Below are 20,201 nucleotides of genomic sequence, written 5' to 3'. Positions count from 1 at the left end.
CCTCGTGAAGATCCAGTCTTAAAATGTCAAAAGTAGAATAAGTAACTTACATATACAGTCATAACAAATGAAAGTTAAAAAGAAAATGACAAAAATACCTAACTCCAAGGAAAATTCAAAACAGAAAGTCCCTTATATCAAATGGCAAAATCTAAAACTTAAACTCATCAAACTGATGAAAAATGGTACAGGTATTTCCTTATATATAATAAGGTTGATTACGTTAAATAGTAATGTTGCCTTTAAAAATTTTTGTTATAAAAGTTGAAAGCAATGCTAACTGTCTAGGTAGTTCACGAGAAAATAGGGAAAAAACTAGAAAAAGCGAAGAAAAGAATTATAACAACAATATATTAATGGATCAGTTCTTTACAGTTTAGTTCTGTCTGAATTTCTAGTCTAAAAAATTATTCAGTCAAAATTCATAAAATTTCAAGTTCTTTTTAGACGTATCATAAGAGTTCAGCACCGTTCGAAGACTTTCAGCATATTTTCAGATTTATTTCTGAATATATAAACATGTAATTTATTTCGCCTTTGTAACTTTTTGGATTCAAGTGTCATTGATAAGTCTTTTGTAGACGAAACGCACGTCTGGCGTAAATAAAAAAAAATAGGGATGTCAACGAGTACTCGAGTATCGGTCGGTAGTACCGAGTATCGATTACCAAAATGATTCTCGACTTATCGGTTTCCTGTTGCTTTCTTAAGTTTAAACAACAAATATGTTTTTATTGCGAGCACCTAACGGGAAATTATATATTATTCAAAATTATTAAGGATTAAAATATAATTCAAATGATTTTGTTTCATTGTCATTTAAAAGTCCTCCAAACACAGGTATATTTAGGATATATGAACAGGAACATTTTTTCAAGGCTGACAATTTTAGCTACTCTAAGTCAAGTGCTATCCCAACTCTGTACCGTCAGAGCATATATTTTCGTCAGCAGGACTGTTAGTTACCGAACAAATTTGAGAAATCGCTACGTCCCAAAGAAAGTTGACAAGTTATGAAAAATTATGTTTAAATAAGAACAAATTCGTTGCACCCTGTATCGACACTCAGAACATTATTAATCGTATCCGAAAGTTCTAATCATCGACCTTTGTTGATAATTAAATGTGTTTTTTCAACGGTTCCCAAATACTGTAGTTTGAGTAATTATTTTATTAATTATAGATATTGTTTAATCACCTGATTAGATAATTACCAGTTAACATGATTATTACATGTAGTAACGTTGTAAGTTTATTTTCGGTCTATGAGTTTGATTGTCCCTCTGGGATCTTTTGCCCCTTTTTTTTATCTGAGGTGTGTCATTAAATAGTTTCTGTAGGAACGAAAAAAAATGACATCATAGTCCAAAATAGAGTGTATCTTTCTGATATCCAAAATAAATTTAATTTTTATATATCAAGTAGATGAAAGGCCTTAAACATTCCAAACTGCACAGGAACTGTACTCAGAAGAGTTTTTGAGGTGAAAATATGACCATATTTGTCCACTTGTTATGATGAACCTTAAGTTAGTAAAACAAACAAATATATTTTATGAGGAACCGTATAAATAAATTAAAATAATAATTACAATTGTAGGATGTAGATGGTTTTAATGAATTTCATCAAATAAATGTATACTGCTTACAACAATATTCGATAAACAACTAGCTCCCTGGTGTTGGGTATTTCCTACTCCATTATTATGAATAACACATTATTTTTCTCACAAATTGTACCACTAGTTTTACTTTTATTAAAGTACTAAAACAAGGACAAAGCGTCATTAACACTAAGTAAAAACAATTCTATAAATTATGTGTACATCAAACTTGACATAGATATCATTGCATTATTTTGAATCAAAAGTATTTGGCTTATTTCAAATTGAGTCTTTGCGATAAATATTAATGGCAAATGAACATTCACGTTTGTATTTCCCGGATTCTATTACTGCATCTTTGAATATCCTGTTTAAATCTACCATCGGAAAGGGGAATTCATTCCCAAACTCCTATTTTGGACTTTTTTATAATTCAAAGCAACTCGTTTGCCAATCAAATAAATGTGGAAATAACGTTTAATATCTTTTAAAAGTTAAGAATACACACATTAACTAACATTTGTTTTTACAACACAAAGTGTTTTAACCATGAACAATGTTTAAATAAATGATCAACAAGTTGTCAGGTCAAAAAATACAACAATAACATTTTTTACTATAATACATAAGATTGAGAAAGGAAACGGATAATGTGTCAAAGAGACAATTCGACCAAAGAGTAGTATTTAAGAGCAGCAATGTGATTATACAGCGTATTACAAATCACACAGGTTTTCTGTAGTAATTATACAGATTGTAGATATTACTTTTAAAAATAATTTTGACAGTTTGCTATCAAAACAATACAGCATACTGGAAACCAACTTATTTTCGCGGATACTTTATTTCGCGTTTTTCCCTCTCTAATCAACTTCGCAGCTATTTAATTTCTCGATTTTCAAAAATACTCGACTGTATTTAAAATGGTAAAATCCAAGCTTTTCATATTCGCGACGATTTATATTGGCGTTATTTTTCTACTCGCGAAAGTCGCGAAAATAAGTTGGTTTACAGTATTAACCAGCAGTTTAAAATAATATTTATAATTGAGATGCGACAAGTTGAAACTCAAAACCGTCTTTGGGTGGTGCAGGCTAACCTTTATTACGTCAATCACCAGACACAGGTTGAGTAATGGCATCAGGTGATGTGTTTGGTGGAATGTTCAAAGTGTGGGATCCAGAGTATCCTCTGTCATATGAGGCACCATAACCAGAAAACTGTTGCGACTGCATGCTATTTTAAAATTAGAAAATAAACCCAACATTAATTCAAAATGACATTATTAGATATATAAATAGAGTTAAAAAAAAATATCATATTTTATAGTTCTCAAAATTATAATTTATAATCTTAGGAAATTACATTATTAGATATATAAATAGAGTTAAAAAAAAATATCATATTTTATAGTTCTCAAAATTATAATTTATAATCTTAGGAAATGACATTTTATCATTAAAAAAGTGCCATTTTGTATACAGATAGCTTATTTACCTAATGTCTGGCATGCTTCTAGCGCGTTGGTTCTGAAAATACTGCTGCGGGAACTGCAAACGTTTTTCAGGTTTGGCTGTTGTTTCCTGACCATGTGCTGATGCAGAGGTATGTGAGTCAAACACAAAAATTGAGGTTATATTCTTCGTAAAGCTGAAATTAGTTTAAATGGGATAAAAACAAACTTTATTTGGTCAATTAATTTTGAAATACATTTAATAAATGAATTCATTGCAAAATTTGGAATATCATATTACTTAGCCACAATGATGCATGGAGATCCACAGTCTAGACAAGAACCAATAGCAGTAGAAAGATACAGCATAATTTTATTTCTTGGGGAATGATACAATAGGAGTGATAGAAGCCGCCGTGATCTCAGCTCAAAACTTTGATGTTGCGTCTGCCCTCTCCTTAATGTGGCTAAAGTATAGGCGGTAGCAGCCTACCTCTTTAGCGCAGTGTTTTCGCATTGTCGTATGAGGAATGAGATGCATGTTCTTTCGAAGTAGTCAATTGAGTTAGTAAAGATGTTTGTTTTTGTCCAACAAGTACCAAATTGATGTCGGACATTTCCTAGTCAAGGCTCGGCTACATGTACAATGTTCTTTCCACATTTGCAATGAAGGATGCAATGTGCGCTGCTTTTGTTTTAATTCAACAGCTTGCAGACACTTCATGGAGGGCTTTTCATGCAGAGTATTGGTAAAATATTGAACTGACGAGCATTTTTATTTGCTTATTGTTGAAAGCCTTAAAAAGTAAAATCACAAAAATCCTGAACTCAGAGGGAAATCTAATCGAAAAGTCCATAATCACATGGCATAATCAAATGACAAAGCACATCAAAAACGAATGGACAAGAACTGTCATATTCCTAACTGGATACAGGCATTTTCAAATGTAGAAAATGGTGGATTAAACCTGGTTTTATAGCGCTAAACCTCTCACTTTCATGACAGTCTCTGAGTAATACGTCATGGAATTCAAGGTACCATAACAGATATCTTCATTTAAAGTATGTATTAAAATTCTTACTTGATGTCCAGCTCATTTGTTTCATAATTAAGTAACACATTCCCTTCAACATGACTTGCTGCTAAAATGTCTGCATACTGACGAGCTTTCTCCTGATCACCATCATTAATGGCTGTCTGCAGCAATTGAGTATAATGTTTCGACTGTTTTTGCTCTTGTCTTGCCTTCATTGTAAGATTTTCAGCACCAACTGGTAAAAGATTGTTATCATCTGCAATGTTTGAATTTACCTTACCAGTGTACTCAAAATCTGTGCCTGGTGTATTGAAACCTTCACTACAGTCAATAGTTTTAGCACCGTTATCCATGTCAATATTTTCAACATTTTCAGTATCTGTGTCTATATCTGTAATTCTCAAAGTTTTCTCCAGGTTTTCATTCTGATCAGACCGAACTTTGAGATTTTGATTGTCAACATTTTCACCATTTTCAGTATCTATGTCTATATCCGTAATTCTTAAAGTCTTCTCCATATTTTCATGCTGATCATACCGAATTTTGACATTTTGATTGTCAACATTTTCATCATTTTCAGTATCTGTGTCTACGTCTGTAATTCTTAATGTTATTTCCAGGTTTTCATGCTGACCCGACCGAACTTTGAAATTGTGTTTGTCCCCTTTCATTGTATCTTTGTCACGAATATCTGATTTGATATCTTTTCCCCAAGCTGGATCATCAACAGTTTGAAGAAAAACTGATTGAGGTGCACAACCATATCTTTCTTTATTGTATTTTTCTTCATGGATCTTTATATCTGATCTGAAATCGACTGTCCAAGCTGGGTCATCGACTGTTTGAAGAAAAACTGATTGAGGTGCAGAACCATTTCTTTTTATGTTGTATTTTTCCTCAGGGGTCTTTAAATCTAATCTGTAATCTACTGTCCAAGCTGGATCATCGAGCGTTTGAAGAAACTCACATGATTGAGGTGCTGATATTGAACCTTGTCTCACTTTGAGGTATTTGTCTTGTCGGGTCTTTACATCTGACTTAACTGATTGTGTACTCTTACTTCTTTCCAGTACTTGGTCTAAGCCAGTCACTCTTGATACATGTGGATGAGGGTTGTATGGTCTGTGCACGAGAGTATCAGCAGAACATGAATTATCACTGCTTCCACTTTCTGTTGAGCTTGTTCCTTTTATTGTCCGAATAAATTCATCGGGTTCTTTATATTTGAATCCTACTAAGATGTATTCTGAAATGAAAAATTTAAATCAATGCATCATGTCAGCAAATGCGTTTTTGATTTTAAAAAGGACCATAAATGGAATTTATTACAAATCAGTTGTTTGAAGCTCTTTTTGAGTAAAATCACAAAGATACTGAACGCCAAAATTCAAAATGGAAAGTCCCTAAACAAATGGTGAAATCGAAAGCATGAACACATCAAATGAATGGATAACAACTGTCATACTCCTGACTTGGTACATGCAATGTATAATATGATGTATATGTTCCAGACCATATGAGTATTTGGAACGTACGCGTACGGTCCGGACCATATACGTATACTCGTACGGTCGGACCGTAATACTGTCCCGTATGAGTATACGCGTATGGTCCAGTACAAGCTGACCATACATGTTATTTAATCTTATGGGTTAAATTTAAACAAACATTTATCACAATCTTTATTTTAATTTTACACATTGTTAATATTACAATTACTAGTAGATGGATAAAATGAAAAAGCGAACAATTTAAATTAAATGTTTGTTTAATTGTATATCTGAATCCTATTTTGGTACTCTCGCCCAAGGTGACACTTGCTACCACATGTAACGTAATATTTTTTACGTTTACATGTTTGCAGTTCATGCATGTTCCTTTGCATTTGCATTTTTTTTTGTAAAGTTGCTAAATATTCTAAAACAATTGTCCTTCCACATTATGTTTACTTACGATATCTTCGATTTCGGTGATCATAATTCAATTAATGTATTCCTGATCGACATGCTGAACACAAGAGATTAACAGAGTTAATTAGCTTGAATTTTTAAAATAGTTGAAATATAAGTTTTTTTATTTCAATTACCATTGGTTTTTTTATAATAATGTGAGAGTTAAGTTATGTTGATCTGTTATATGCATTTGTATCTAATAAACTTGACTAACTTCATTATATCTGTCAGACCGTACCCGTACGGTCCGACCGTATGAGTATTTTGAAAAAGTACGCATATGGTCCAGACCGTACGCGTACGGTCCAAATACTCATACGGTCTGGAACATTTATACATAATTGCTCCCATTTAGTAGATCTTAGTTTAGAAGATATTTGTCATGTTAATAAAGCATAAGTAACTTTTAATAAGTTTAGATAACTCAGATTAAAATGTAGCCGTTGCAGGTGTCCCGAAATTATTTTGCGAGCCATTAAGACATTCATTCCGATTTCACTTTTTAAACTGTACACATTACTGTTAATGCCATCCAAAACAATCACTGTATAGTATGCTCAGGCCAAGTGTCAAACTGCAACATTATCAAAACAGCAAAGATAATGAATAAAAGATATAGGCTATTTTGTACATATAAAAAGTGGAAACTTCTAGCAAAGCATTATTATACCTTGTTTCATTGCATTTGACTATTTTACAAATTAGATAAAAAAGAAGATGTGGTATGATTACCAATGAGACAACTTTCCACAAAAGACCAAAATGACACAGACATTAACAACTATAGGTCACCGTACGGCCTGTCTGTTCATGCATCGTTGTAAAAATAACGGAATGTGATGCGACTGTCATAATCGTGAGAGGTTTAACGCTATAAAACCAGTTTTAATCCACCATTTTCTACATTTGAAAATGCCTGTACCAAGTCAGAAATATGACAGTTGATGTCCATTCGTTTGATGCGTTTTATCCTTTGATTTTGCCATTTGATTAGGGACTTTTCGTTTTGAATTTTCCTTGGAGTTCAGTATTTTTGTGATTTTACTTTTAAATAGAAAAAGGGGATTTCGTGGCAAATAAAACCAAGATTTTTGTAGATAATCCACAGAATTTAATACAAATATTTCTTTATTTGTTATAAAATTTATTTGTCGTTAAATAAAACATAGATTAAAATTGAGAATGGAAATGGGGAATGTGCCAAAGAGACAACAACCCGACCATAGAAAAAAACAACAGAAGAAGTCACCAACAGGTCTTCAATGTAGTGAAAAATTCCCGCACCCGGAGGCGTACTTCAGCTGGCCCCTAAACAAATATATACTAGTTCAGTGATAATGAACGCCATACTAATTTCCAAATTGTACACAAGAAACTAAAATTAAAATAATACAAGACTAACAAAGGCCAGAGACTCCTGACCTCTCCCTATACCTCTAGCCAATGTAGAAAAGTAACTCATTTATTTTCTATGATGTGCTAGCGTTTATTGTTTACAAAAAGTGCTAGACAACCTTTTAATTCTAATTAAAGCCAACCATCTAAATTTATAAACTTGTTTAAGGAAATCATTGCTAGCATTGTTAACATACCTGTCTTTTACCATCCATTTACAATGCATAATGTCTATAGGGACATATACCATAAAGAAATATATCGCTCAAGTCATTTGATTTTTCTATGATGCAAAGATAATAAAAAAAACAAACTGCTAAACAAAATTGACTTGAAAAAAAAGTCAATAACTTGTTTTATGACGAATAGGTGTGTATTGTGTCAAAAGGATACTTGAAAGTAATTGTAAGCATTGTTTCTTCCTCCGTTTATCGATTTGCGAAACGTCTTATTGTTTCAACCTTAAAAGGAAGACAACTCTCATCATAATCAACACCGACGTCCTTTATTCATGAATATCTTAATATAGTTCTGAATAAGAATAGTATTTTGATCTAAGGATATGTGAAAGTGACACAATTGTGTTTTCCCGATAACACATTAAAAAGGTCATGCATCCGTACTCAAATACTGAATCAAAACATAGATTGAAAACATAAAATCCTATCAGGTCAAGGTTGAAAGCATCCATCACCATAAGATTAAAAATCAACTGTTTACAAAACTGTATTTGCAAAGCCTTTGGAACTTTTGGGTACTTAAATAATACTCTTTATCTTCGTTATTAATCTAGTCTTTTCATCTTTTTTAATTCGAGTGTCAATGATAAGACTATTGTAGACGAAACGAGCGCTGGGCGTAGAAAATTTTAAGCCGGGTTTATTTAACAAGTTTTTAGTGCATTTCTGTCTTTTTTTTGTCCTATTTATATATTTATAACAAAAAATTAAATTAATACCAAGCGCAGGACCATTCTCAAAGACTACATTTCACTTGAAGTAATTAAAAAGTTCGGTAAAATAATGACACTGGCGTTTTTGCGTTCTTTATAAAATTTAAAAAAAACAGGGGAAGATGTAGTACTTATGATTCGTAAGGAGATAACTCTACCATAGCGACCAAATAACGCAGAAGGTAGCAACTACAAATGAATATGTTCTCCGTCAATAAGAAAACACGTACCGCATAGCATTTACCTACTTTAAAGATGATGAATTGACACCAATGTATAACCTATGTCACAGTGTCATGGAAATTATCCAATTATCCAATGTTGAAAACTATCTTGTATTCAAATGATCTAAATTTCTGTTGCATGTAGCTATTGTATGATATCATGACTTTTTTCTTAAACACATACTTGTTCAAATCCCCCCTCTATTGTTGAATGACCCATCATTTTCTTCGTATATTTAGAGAGAAATAAACCATTAAGCAGTTACTTTAATAAAGGGCTATTTCAAAAAGAAATGGCCATACATATAAAAAGAAGATGTGGTATGATTGCTAATGAGACAACTATCCACAAGAGACCAAAATGACACAGGCATTATGCCGCATTAACAACTATAGGTCACCGTATGGCCTTCAACAATGAGCAAAGCCGATACCGCATAGTCATGTTCATTATAAATATATATGCTTCTATTCGAAGGGTTTTCAATTAAATAAGTCATGGTTGCTGTGTAAATGATACTTTTAACAAAAAAACTTACTTTTATTCATTTTTGCTTTGCCTTCTCTACAAGCATGTAGAGTATTGATCACATTCTGAAGTTTCGGATAAAACTCGTCAAACTCCGGTCCTTTCTTGAACTGTAATACAAAGGATCTTTTCTTCCCTTGATCATTCAAATGGAACTCTTGCCAAACTTTAGCCTTATTTACGATGTGTTCCAATGATCTGTCTATGAGTCGGTTAAGGTATATGGTCATCAATGGAGTCTGAAATGTTTCACAAATGTGTTAAATACTTTCCCTTATACCGGTATGGTGGTTTTGCTACCACTTATAAAAACACACATGGTTGAAGGAGCCAAAATACGAATCATGAAATGTCAATATTTGGTGAAGAATAAAAAAAAAAATGAATTTATCATTCTTTATTGTTTTAATAAAATCCACCCCACCCCAAAGACGAATAGTCGATGTCTAAAAATAGCTATATTGCCAAATAATTATTTCTTTAACGAATAGAAAACTGGTTATCAACATATTTTGCAACACTGTTTCTAAGATATGATCGTTTGATCCTACAATGCACATTGAAGCCCCTTCTTGTTGTCTGTGAGCAGACCCATTGAATGCCTTCGGCTGTTGTCTGCTGCTATGGTCGGGTTGTTGTCGCTTTGACACATTACCCATTTCCTTTCTCAATTTCATCTTTCAGGTCTATGTATTTTTTTACTTCAGATTTCAGAGACGTTGTGGTGACAAACTATTGCAGTAGTTTAGTTAGACCAAAGTTCAAGATGACTTTACTACCAGAAAAATAAATTGAATCATAATTTCCTGTTGAAATGCACATTTATATAGATTCTACAAGGTTTCATGAAATTCTATTGTGTGGTTTCAGAGTAATTGCGATCTCTAGAACAGGACTGACAGACGGGTCAAAAACATTTAACCCTACGGAACTTGTCCCGTTGGGTATAATAATCATTAAAGCATAAAACTGGGGTTTTAATTTTCGAATCCGAAAATAAATGTGACCCGCAGACGAGCAGACAGTCGAACAGATCAAACCAACAGTAAAAATTATAAGGCTCCTTGTATATAACCATTTATCAATACAATTTTAGTCAGGGGTAAAAATAGGGGTTTAGGGTTCCCGACTCCCTTCATTGACCTATATATATATATATATATGGTTCATTTGCAGATATTAAACAATGGCAACTGAGAGAGAATGATTAAACGGTTATTTATGAGCTTGGGATGCAAATACATTTTTTGCAATATGGTTCAATATTCTTTAATCAGCTGAGCTGTGCCTTACAGAATAAGAATTTTGATTTCAATCTTTTGTTATTGTCCCCCAATACAGTTAATAAAAATTGCAAATAGCTGCTGTTTACCTAGATCATAAGATAACTAATATTTTCCAAGAGAATCGGATAGGAATAGTATGTATAATACTTTGATAATTAGGCAGATATCGAGTTTAATGTTAAATGATGCAAAATGATGTTGAAATTCAAGCTGAATGTTTCTTGCATAGTTGCTGGATTTGCATAAGCTCTATATTAGACACTGATTATACAGTTTATAATAAGATTTAATCAAAACAAAACAGGAACAAAAAAAGGAAACAAAGCATTTGTTCACTTCCCCTTTTGTAACAATAATTTATAGTTTTTGGAAGAAATTAAAAATCAAAACAAAGTTCGCATGTGATCGCTGCTGTCAGTGTAAAATTAACTTATTACTGCTAAAACTAATTCCAGTTATGAGAACTCAAATGCACAATATACGGAAGAATAATAAAATTCATATTTTTGTTCATATTCCTTTTTCGTTCAAAAGTTTCGTAATATTCCATGAAGGTTTATTCACCAAAAAAATCATCCACGGATTGTATGCACATGCCTAAAATTTTTACTACAAAAAGCTAAGTCCATTGTTTAGTAACATAGTGTAAACTGTTAGCAAACTATATTCTCGAATGTTTCTTTGGGTTTTTACTCTCATCGAAATTCGTATGAGTTCTTTGAATGTTTGCAAAGTTAATAAACGCCAGACGGTATCTTTATGTTGAATGCAAAAAAGTAAGTCCATTTGTTACCGGGCCTTTATAATTCAAGGGGAATTATACTCCCTTAATTCAATAATACATAAGATGGGTTAATTTCTGTCAGGTCGGTTATTTCTCTAGTCAAGTAGCTCACACCTGTCGGGATCGCCCCAGGTGACATTTCATACAGTCAAGTTTGCTGCAGGGATCAGGGGCGGATCCAGCCATTTTAAAAAGGGGGTTCCCAACCCAGGACAAAAGGGGGGGTTCCAACTATATGTCCCCATTCAAATGCATTGATCGTCCAAAAAAGGGGGGTTCCAACCCTCGGAACCCTCCCCCTGGATCCCACACTGGGGATTTCCACATCTATGTTATGTGTTTAAAAAATTTAAGGTTAAATTTTTCAATGAATGAGTAACCCCAAGAAAACCAATAATTTAGCATTTTAATTAATAGAAATGTTATTATTTATGTATGTTATGATATTTAATTCAGATAATGATGTCTAGAATTATTATATTATATAATAAAGTCTTTCTTTTAAAATGTCTTGTGTATAAAACACTTATTGTTGTAATTGTTGTAACTTTAGACTGTAACTACTATGTTGCTACGAAACCTACAGAATATAGAATTACTATGTATATCTTTCGTTTCTTTTTTTACTGGCCTGAATAAAACATATTCCCTCCCCGACTAACACAATTAGTAATGGGCAGTGCCTAAACGATCATGATATTTCATTGGACAGGTCGAAAGAATAAACTTAGTCCTCAATGCGTTTACGTCCTTTCGTAAGAAATTATTCATCTATGTCTTTTAACTATAACACAAAAAAAAATGGTAGATCAAAACAAAAACAAAATTTTGACATTTGAATTGGGATTTTCCGGTTTGTATTTTCCTTAGAGTTCGGTATTTTTTTTTTTTTTTTTTTTTTTTAACTTTTTACTGATGATAAGAGCGACTGTTGGAACACCAGAGTTACTTGCTAGAAATATCAAATTAATTGAATATGAAGCAACTTTTCGACTTTATCAAACAGAAGCTTACATGTACATACATTTTCAAATATAACCGTTAAGGAAGTCTTTCTGTGACTTTAATATCCATTTACAGTTTGTTCTTTAATTTTATCTAATTACTTCCACAATGAAGTATAGAGGGTACTCATAAAATACTTTCATATTAAGTTCTTATAAGATCTAATAATATATTAGATATTTTTTCTGCTAGTTTAAAAAATGAGACTGATGTTTTGAAATAAAAGCATAAAAATACGCAAGAATTCATTGAACAATATGGTACAAAGCAATATAACGAACCTTAATGTTTTCAATTCAAGATAAATACTTATTGCAGTATTAAAACTAGTTATAGTAGTGTAAATGCTAGTACTGTATAAAATTCTGATCTACAAAGAGAGTGCCAGTGCGTTCAACTTTCCTTTGTGGGAGGTCAAAATACCTTGGCTAAGAAAGTGTCATACAACCTTTACCAAAAACCTTTTTCCAATCAAGATACTTTTTAAAGCATTATATCTAGACCAGCTATCATTTATAGAAATAATGGGTGGGCTTTTATATTGCCATGTGAGGATCAAAATACCATGGCTAAGAGAACAATATTATAAAATCCTTTCCAACAAATGTTGGTTTATTTAAAGATACTTAATTACTACAACATTATAAATACATGTAGTTAAAGTATTGTAATTGTTATTGTAATATTGTAAATATGAATTCTGACGTATAAGAGGAGGGGTGACTTCCTGAAATGCCTACATTTAATACAATGTATTTTCCTAGAATTCCTACAAAATCAATTGTCAGAATAGATATAGATGTTGTTTTAGTGAATGATACGATGACTCAGGAAACGTGTACATTTCTTCATTCAAGATCTTAATGACACATTATAATCTCGAGATTATAATAACATCGTGTAGCTTTGTATGTAGACTTGCTACATGTCCCTTCCTTGATATGTTTTATTTTTATTTTGCCCCTTTAACAATTTAACTGCTATAACTAGGAGATTACCATTATACTGACATCTGCAGGAAGAAGGATAAAATGTAATTATACTAGTCCCTTTCTCCAAGGGCAATCAGTGTGCTGGCAGTTATCAGTAAACTTATGAAGAAAGAAATAAATAAAAGGGAATTGTAGCAAGTCTACTATGTATGCTCTGGCAATATGAAATTCTGACAGCGAAAGGGGGTTCAAAATACGACGATTATAACATAACATTTTGACATATTAAGATAGGATGTTCAATTTATCATGGTAGGGTGTGCTAAGAAAAGATGTTATACATTGTTTTGGGAACTTAAGGTTTTGAATCTTTTTGAAGCATTATCACTAGTTTTAGTAGTTTAAACGGAAATCCCTCAATATCAAAGAGGTTAAGATCAATGATTTGCTACTCGTCGTATTCATTCAAACGATCTATTTTGAATAGATATCCTATAAGAAGTTGAATAAAAAATACTATGTTTTACCTTTTTACCTATATGGCAATACTGTTCCAATAAGTGTTTGATATCATTAAAACATGTTTAAACAGTTGTTTGTATTCTCTTAATCAGCAATGGTATTTTGATCCCTACCATTGAAAGATGACAACAATGTTCTTGTAGACGTCAGATTTTTGGATTGCCATACGTAGGCAGAATTCGGACTACTGTTGGAAATAAAACATGGTGGAACAAATAAGCCGAGGTATTTTGACTCCCCGAACCATCATAGAAACAAAAAACCCTTTCTTCTTTTTGAGGTGGTTATATTATAAAATATGAAAGAATTTAAACATTTTCATTTCGTCTTTGTATTTGTCCCCTTCCTCCAAAAGAAACCCATAGAAATCCCTTCCCCTTTTATTAAATTATTACATTTCAAACAACTTATAGAGTTATAATGCTCCAATAGGTACGTGTTGTCAATTTTTGTGATTATTACTTAGTCGCTATATTTTGATCCACTGGCTTGCCCACATATCTTAAACTTTCAAATCCTCTAGTTATTCCAACTTCTTGATTTTATCATAATGTTACAAAAATATGTAAAGGTCCCGCAGAACCCAATGTCTCGCATACTTTTGCTGTTAATCGCAGGCTCAACAAAAATGAGTAAAAACATTGATAAAATATTCCTCTCGATACTATATTTTGATTGTAAGAAGCTTCTGTCCAAGTTTGGTAAAAATCCAGGATAGTTTATGAATCTAATAAATGTTTTGAAAACTTTCACTTCAGACCGTATATAATGTCAACTGGAAGAGAAGTCCGTTTATAAGTAAAATACGGATAAACAGGTATGAAATTTCCTTCTAGATACTTGGGTTTTTTTAATCATAAAAAAGCTTCTGTCCAAGTTTGGTACACATCCAGGATAATTAAAAAATGTTTTTAAATTATATAAACTTTAATCACAAAGTGAATGTAATGTTAACTGGCAGAAAATCCGTTTATAAGTAAAATACGGGAAAAAATGATTTTTTTTACAATAGTTATCATAGTTACCAGGATCATAATTTTCTTTTGGATACTATCTCATAAACAAGCTTCACCATCTCTTCAGAGTTCAAATATTTTTTATATATATATAATGTATTGTATGTATGCATGCTTTGTAAATATTCTATTGTTATAAATTGTTATGGGAGAAGACTATATAAGTTTGATTAACTTGTGTCTCATCCCTTTTGCACATTTACGCAAATAAAATATGTTTAAACTATAAACAAGCTTCTGTCCAAGTTAAGTAGAATCCAGGAAAGATTAAGAAAGTGATTAAAAGTAATGTTTCCTGGCGGAAAAATCTAAGTCCATTTATAAGAACAATACGGAAAAACAGGATTTTTTTTTACAAAATTTACTTTTATATTCTATCTTATCCTCATATTCATAAACAAACTTCTGTTCAAGTTTGGTAGAAAAGCCGGATAGTTTAAGAAATATTTTTTACTCAGGGATGGTATTTGAACCCTCTACCTAGTAAAAATCCACCAGAATGTTTAATTGGCAAGGCAATTCAAACTACTTTATGTGTTTTTTTCTCAAATACTCAAATTAATTTTGGTGTAAATAATCGTTATGGAACAGATTGGTGTTTTTTTTTCTTCTAAAATTGAATCCCCCCTTTAAACCGCAGATATTCAAATCAATAAAGCTTGCCAATCTATTTCATATAAGAATAATGCTCCAAGGCCTATTTGTTATGGAGAAAACATGTTCGAAAAGTTGTTTTAACATATTAACGTGGTCATGAAGGTAGGGTTTTTCGTTTATTTGCGGTACATACTTACCCAATTATCTTTCTCTTTTTTTCAAAAAATCTGAATGTGACACGATTATGAATGTTTGTGATCGATGAACCATCCTCAATTACCTGGGACAGTGGATTAAACGTATATCAAGAACAAACTGTAACAAACCAATAGGAAATAGTAAATGGCTAAGCGCAACTGATTGGTCCGAAGCACAAACGTCATCAGACCAAACTGTGGACTTCAGAAAGAAAGAGCTTGAACAAATTTAGACAGTGCACAAAAACACAAAAAAAGTACTAGTAATAGTTACTGAAAGTTAATTCAAATATAATTACAACTTAAACTTCAACTGTACATTTTTATTCAAGTGCAGATGTATATTTTCAGTACATCTGTATGTCTACCATAAAGAACTAAAGATTTCAGGTTAATAAGATAAATAAAATGTGCATTTTGCTTAATTGTATACCTGGTTTTCATCTCCTGAGAAATTAACTATGTCCTCCGGTGCGTCGGATTCCAATAACATGATAGTACATGATCCAAATGGATGCAATGTTAGTTCTGACTTCTTTTTCCTAAACAGATGAACTTTTGATTTCTTCGGTACAGGAACAAACACTTCACAATCATGACATTTTGCAATCTGCGGCACTTCAGAGAAAAAATACACTCTACTTGATCGAGGCCTTGGAATCTTTGTCTTCGAGGAATCGGTCTCTCCGTTCATTTTATTAATCTCACTTTCACAACAGATTATTTCAACTTTTTTTATCACTGTTAAACAAATCAAATATAGAAGATTAAAAAGCTAGCTATTATAAGCAAACCAATAAACAAATGTCACTTATTCCTGTCGTATTTCCTTCCTGTTTTCTTATAAGCTTATGTTCCACAACGCTTCTTCAATTCATTATCAATTTTGTAATTAACAATACTTTTTGTTATGTAAATCGTTATCACATAATCTAAATAATTGTAAACAGCAGTACAAGAAAATATTTGAGGTAAATTATGTTTAAATTCGTCAAATTGTTTTAACAAAATTTCATCAACAAGTTACACATATTTTATATTAACATATGAATTCCTTATCTTCAGTTTAGACAGTCTGTTCAAAATCATACATCTTACTCGCTATCGATATATCAGAAAACGGGAGGGACAATCGAGAGATTTTGATTTTAATCCAAATGACAGTTAACCAGTGTCTTCCTGGAACGCTTACCCTACTTCTAATGAATTTAATATCTATTCATCGAATGTTAATAGAATAATTGAATACATGTTTGTTATAGTGAAAGTGGGTGTGAGAATTTTATTTTATTTGTTTAAAACAGAAAGCAGATTTAAAATAAAAATGATTCAGCACTATGCTGCAGAATCAAAATCATAACTAGTTATCTAAGCATATACATGTACTTCATTCATTTTGGTATATGCTAAATCTTATTTCATTCAGCACATGCCAAATTTTTTATAACATCCTATATATCATTTAGCAAATATATGATTCATTTCAGCAAATGCTAAATTCATTTCAAAATTTGTTTAATTCAATTTAGCATATGCTGTATTATTCGGCATATATATATACAGAAATATTGACGCGAAATCAAGGTCATAAATATTAATTAAGCATACATGCTGAAATTATCTGGCATATATATACGAAATAATTCAGTATATATGCTAAAATCAATAATTATTACATTGATTCCGCGTCGTATCTCACCTTAAAAAGATATGTATTCCTTATTAAGTGAATTTGAATATGATTTCACTGTAACGCCGAAAATGTAGAGAGATTTAAAGTTTTAGAACATTCTTAAAATAAGCAGATTTCTTCGTTTCTTGAGAAACGGCCTTTATAAAAAAAAAAAGAGTGCACACGCTGAAATGTCTCGCCTTCTTTGCTAATCATTGATATTATTTTGATAGTCCTAAATGTAAAGCTTTACGACAACTGTCACATAAACTTAACCAAAAAAACTAAACATCCACCCAAGAACCATGAAAATGAGGTCAAGGTCAGATGAACCATGCCAGGCAGGCATGTACAGCTAACAATTCTTCCATACAACAAATATAGTTGACCTATTGCTTATAGTTTAAGAAAAACAGACCAAAAAACAAAAACTTAACACTGAGCAATGGACCATGAAAATGAGGTCAAGGTCAGATGACACCTACCAGTTGGACATGTATACCTCACAGTCCTTCCATACACCGAATATACAAGACCCATTGCTTATACTATCTCAGATATGGACTTGACCACCAAAACTTAACCTTGTTCACTGATCCATGAAATGAGGTCGAGGTCAAGTGAAAACTGTTTGACGGACATGATGTCTTGCAAGGTACGCGCATACCAAATATAGTTATCCTATTACTTATAATAAGAGAGAATTTAACATTACAAAAAATCTTAACTTTTTTTTCAAGTAGTCACTGAACCATGAAAATGAGGTCAAGGACATTGGACATGTGACTGACGGAAACTTCGTAACATGAGGCATCCATATACAAAGTATGAAGCATCTAGGTCTTACACCTTCTAAAATATAAAGCTTTTAAGAAGTTAGATAACGCCGCCGCATAACTATCCCTATGTCGAGCTTTCTGCGACAAAAGTCGCAGGCTCGACAAAAAACTAGCATTAGCCAATAGCAGTGGCGGATCCAGAAATTTTCGTAAGTGGGGGCCCACTGACTGACCTAAGAGGGGGCCCGCTCCAGTCACGCTTCAGTGATTCCCTATATAAGCAACCAAATTTTTTCCCAAAAAGGGGGGGCCCGGGCCCCCCCCCCCCTAAATCCGCCTATGAATAGACCATGAAAAATATGTTCAAGACCATAGTCACCAGACGGTTATGTACGCCTTACAATCATTTCATTCACCAAACATAGTTGGCGTATTGATTATAGGCGTTATAGTATCTGTCAGATAAACTGACAAAACCATAACAACTAAACATTGTCCATGTGAACTATAAAAATGAAGTAAAAGGATGAAATCTGCTGTTCGGACATGTGCAACTTACAATCACTCAATTCACTAAATAAAGAGGCCCTATTTGTTATTGTTGCATCCGAGAAATAGACCAACAACAAAGACAAAACAATGACGAATGAACCATAAGAATGAGGTTACTTTTAAGATCAGATGAAACCTGTCAATCTGAATTGAACACTAAATGTAGTTGATCTATTGCTTATATTGTCTGAATAACGGACTTGTCCACTGATCAAGAAATGAGGTCAAGGTCAGGTGAAGCCTATCTGACAGACATGTAGATCTTGCAAAGAAGCCTATACCAAATATGTTTCCATGTGTCACTCGTTCTGCCAATTTCGTAAAATCCAAAGAATCACAAGCAATCCGAGAAATGCATGTCCTCTGAATAAAGTATAATGTAAACATCTTTTTATCTCAATATATGTACCTACATAAGCAACTACTGTCCTTATAATATTGGAGTTGTAAGGTCTTTTAAATTCACCAATTTTTCTTTTGGAAAAAAAACTGCCAAGTTTCCTATTCGTGTTTGCTGCATTTGTAATTAGTAAATCGGTCACAAATTGAACATATATGACAGTTATGATACATTAGTAATTAGATTTACATAACACAAAACTTAGTTGATTCCTTTTAAAAATCACCTGTGAAACAATTAGTCTGCCAATAAACGAATGAATTATAAGATTAGTATACCCAGTACTTGAGTTGTGAATATATGCTTCATTGGTTAGTCAATGGATAGGTATGTATATTTATAAATTGAGCGCCCTCGCAGAGACAATCACACTTAACTGATAGTACCTTTCCTTTGACTTACAGTGACTTATATCAATCTCTCCAATACATGTTATAATCACATTGACCCTAGCAAAGCTGTTTTGTAATCTACCGGAATTAGGTTTTCAAACAAGTAAAAATTAAGAGCCACTGCTCATTTATGAGATCCCCATATAAAAAATCTGTAAACATGTAATCGATGACTCATACATCTGTAAATGCATCACACAATAAAGCATGTTCACATGATACTTGATATCAAGTTTAAGGAAGCTTAAATATGTAGTTCCCTAGAAAATGAAAAGAAAATTTCAAGCAAACCATTATGCATTAGAATTTCAAAAATTCAGAAAACAGGAAATTCACGATTGTTGAATCTGAAACATCCCATCATGGTATAGAATGATGGTATGATAACAGATATCAAATTTCAGAAGATCTTATTTGTAGTTTCCAACAAATAAATGAGGAAAATATCATATATGGCCATTGTATGCAAGTACAGACTGAGACAACTATAAGTCACAGAAGTATTATGATAACTGGAAATTGAAAATTGATGAATCTAAAACCCTATCATACTGTATAGAATGACAAGAGTGCACACACTGAAATGTCTCGCCTTCTTTACTAATCATTGATATTATGTTGATAGTCCTAAGTATAAAGCTTTATTATAACAGTCACATAAACTTAACATTAACCAAGATAGCTAAACAAAGACCAATGAACCATGAAAATGAGGTCAAGGTCAGATGAACCATGCCAGGCAGACATATACAGCTAACAAAGCTTCCATAGAACAAATATAGTTGACCTATTACTTATAGTAAAATAGACCAAAACACAAAAACTTAACACTGTGCAATGAACCATGCAATTGAGGTCATGGTCAAATAAAACCTGCGGGACTGACATATAGATCATAATATATTTCCATACACCAAATATA

The 20,201-nt window shown here is 32.3% G+C and overlaps 1 protein-coding gene across 1 annotated transcript; it reads right to left on the bottom strand.

Annotated features, from left to right (window-relative positions):
• Positions 1–1,604: 1,604 nt before the first annotated feature.
• Positions 1,605–16,609, bottom strand: LOC143072578 (uncharacterized). The gene is made up of 5 exons (XM_076247586.1): positions 15,918–16,609; positions 9,156–9,384; positions 4,139–5,339; positions 3,101–3,253; positions 1,605–2,839 (listed from the first exon to the last, which is right to left on the bottom strand). Exons 1-5 carry the CDS (start codon positions 16,176–16,178, stop codon positions 2,713–2,715), a joined length of 1,971 nt encoding a protein of 656 aa, XP_076103701.1. The 5' UTR covers positions 16,179–16,609; the 3' UTR covers positions 1,605–2,712.
• Positions 16,610–20,201: the final 3,592 nt, after the last annotated feature.

Source organism: Mytilus galloprovincialis, chromosome 4 (assembly GCF_965363235.1).
Source record: "Mytilus galloprovincialis chromosome 4, xbMytGall1.hap1.1, whole genome shotgun sequence".
Classification (NCBI taxonomy): domain Eukaryota; kingdom Metazoa; phylum Mollusca; class Bivalvia; order Mytilida; family Mytilidae; genus Mytilus; species Mytilus galloprovincialis.
Note: the sequence above shows the minus strand (reverse complement) of the source record. Positions and strands in the feature narration are given on the sequence as shown.

What these genes read in the sequence shown, in the direction of transcription:
- LOC143072578 (XM_076247586.1), bottom strand. Translation starts at nt 16,178, where the DNA reads ATGAACGGAGAGACCGATTCCTCGAAGACAAAGATTCCAAGGCCTCGA. An exon ending in ACAAATGAGCTGGACATCAA is followed by an intron (nt 3,254 to 4,138) that starts GTAAGAATTTTA and finishes AACTAATTTCAG; the next exon opens with CTTTACGAAGAATATAACCT. An exon ending in AGAAGCATGCCAGACATTAG is followed by an intron (nt 2,840 to 3,100) that starts GTAAATAAGCTA and finishes ATTTTAAAATAG; the next exon opens with CATGCAGTCGCAACAGTTTT.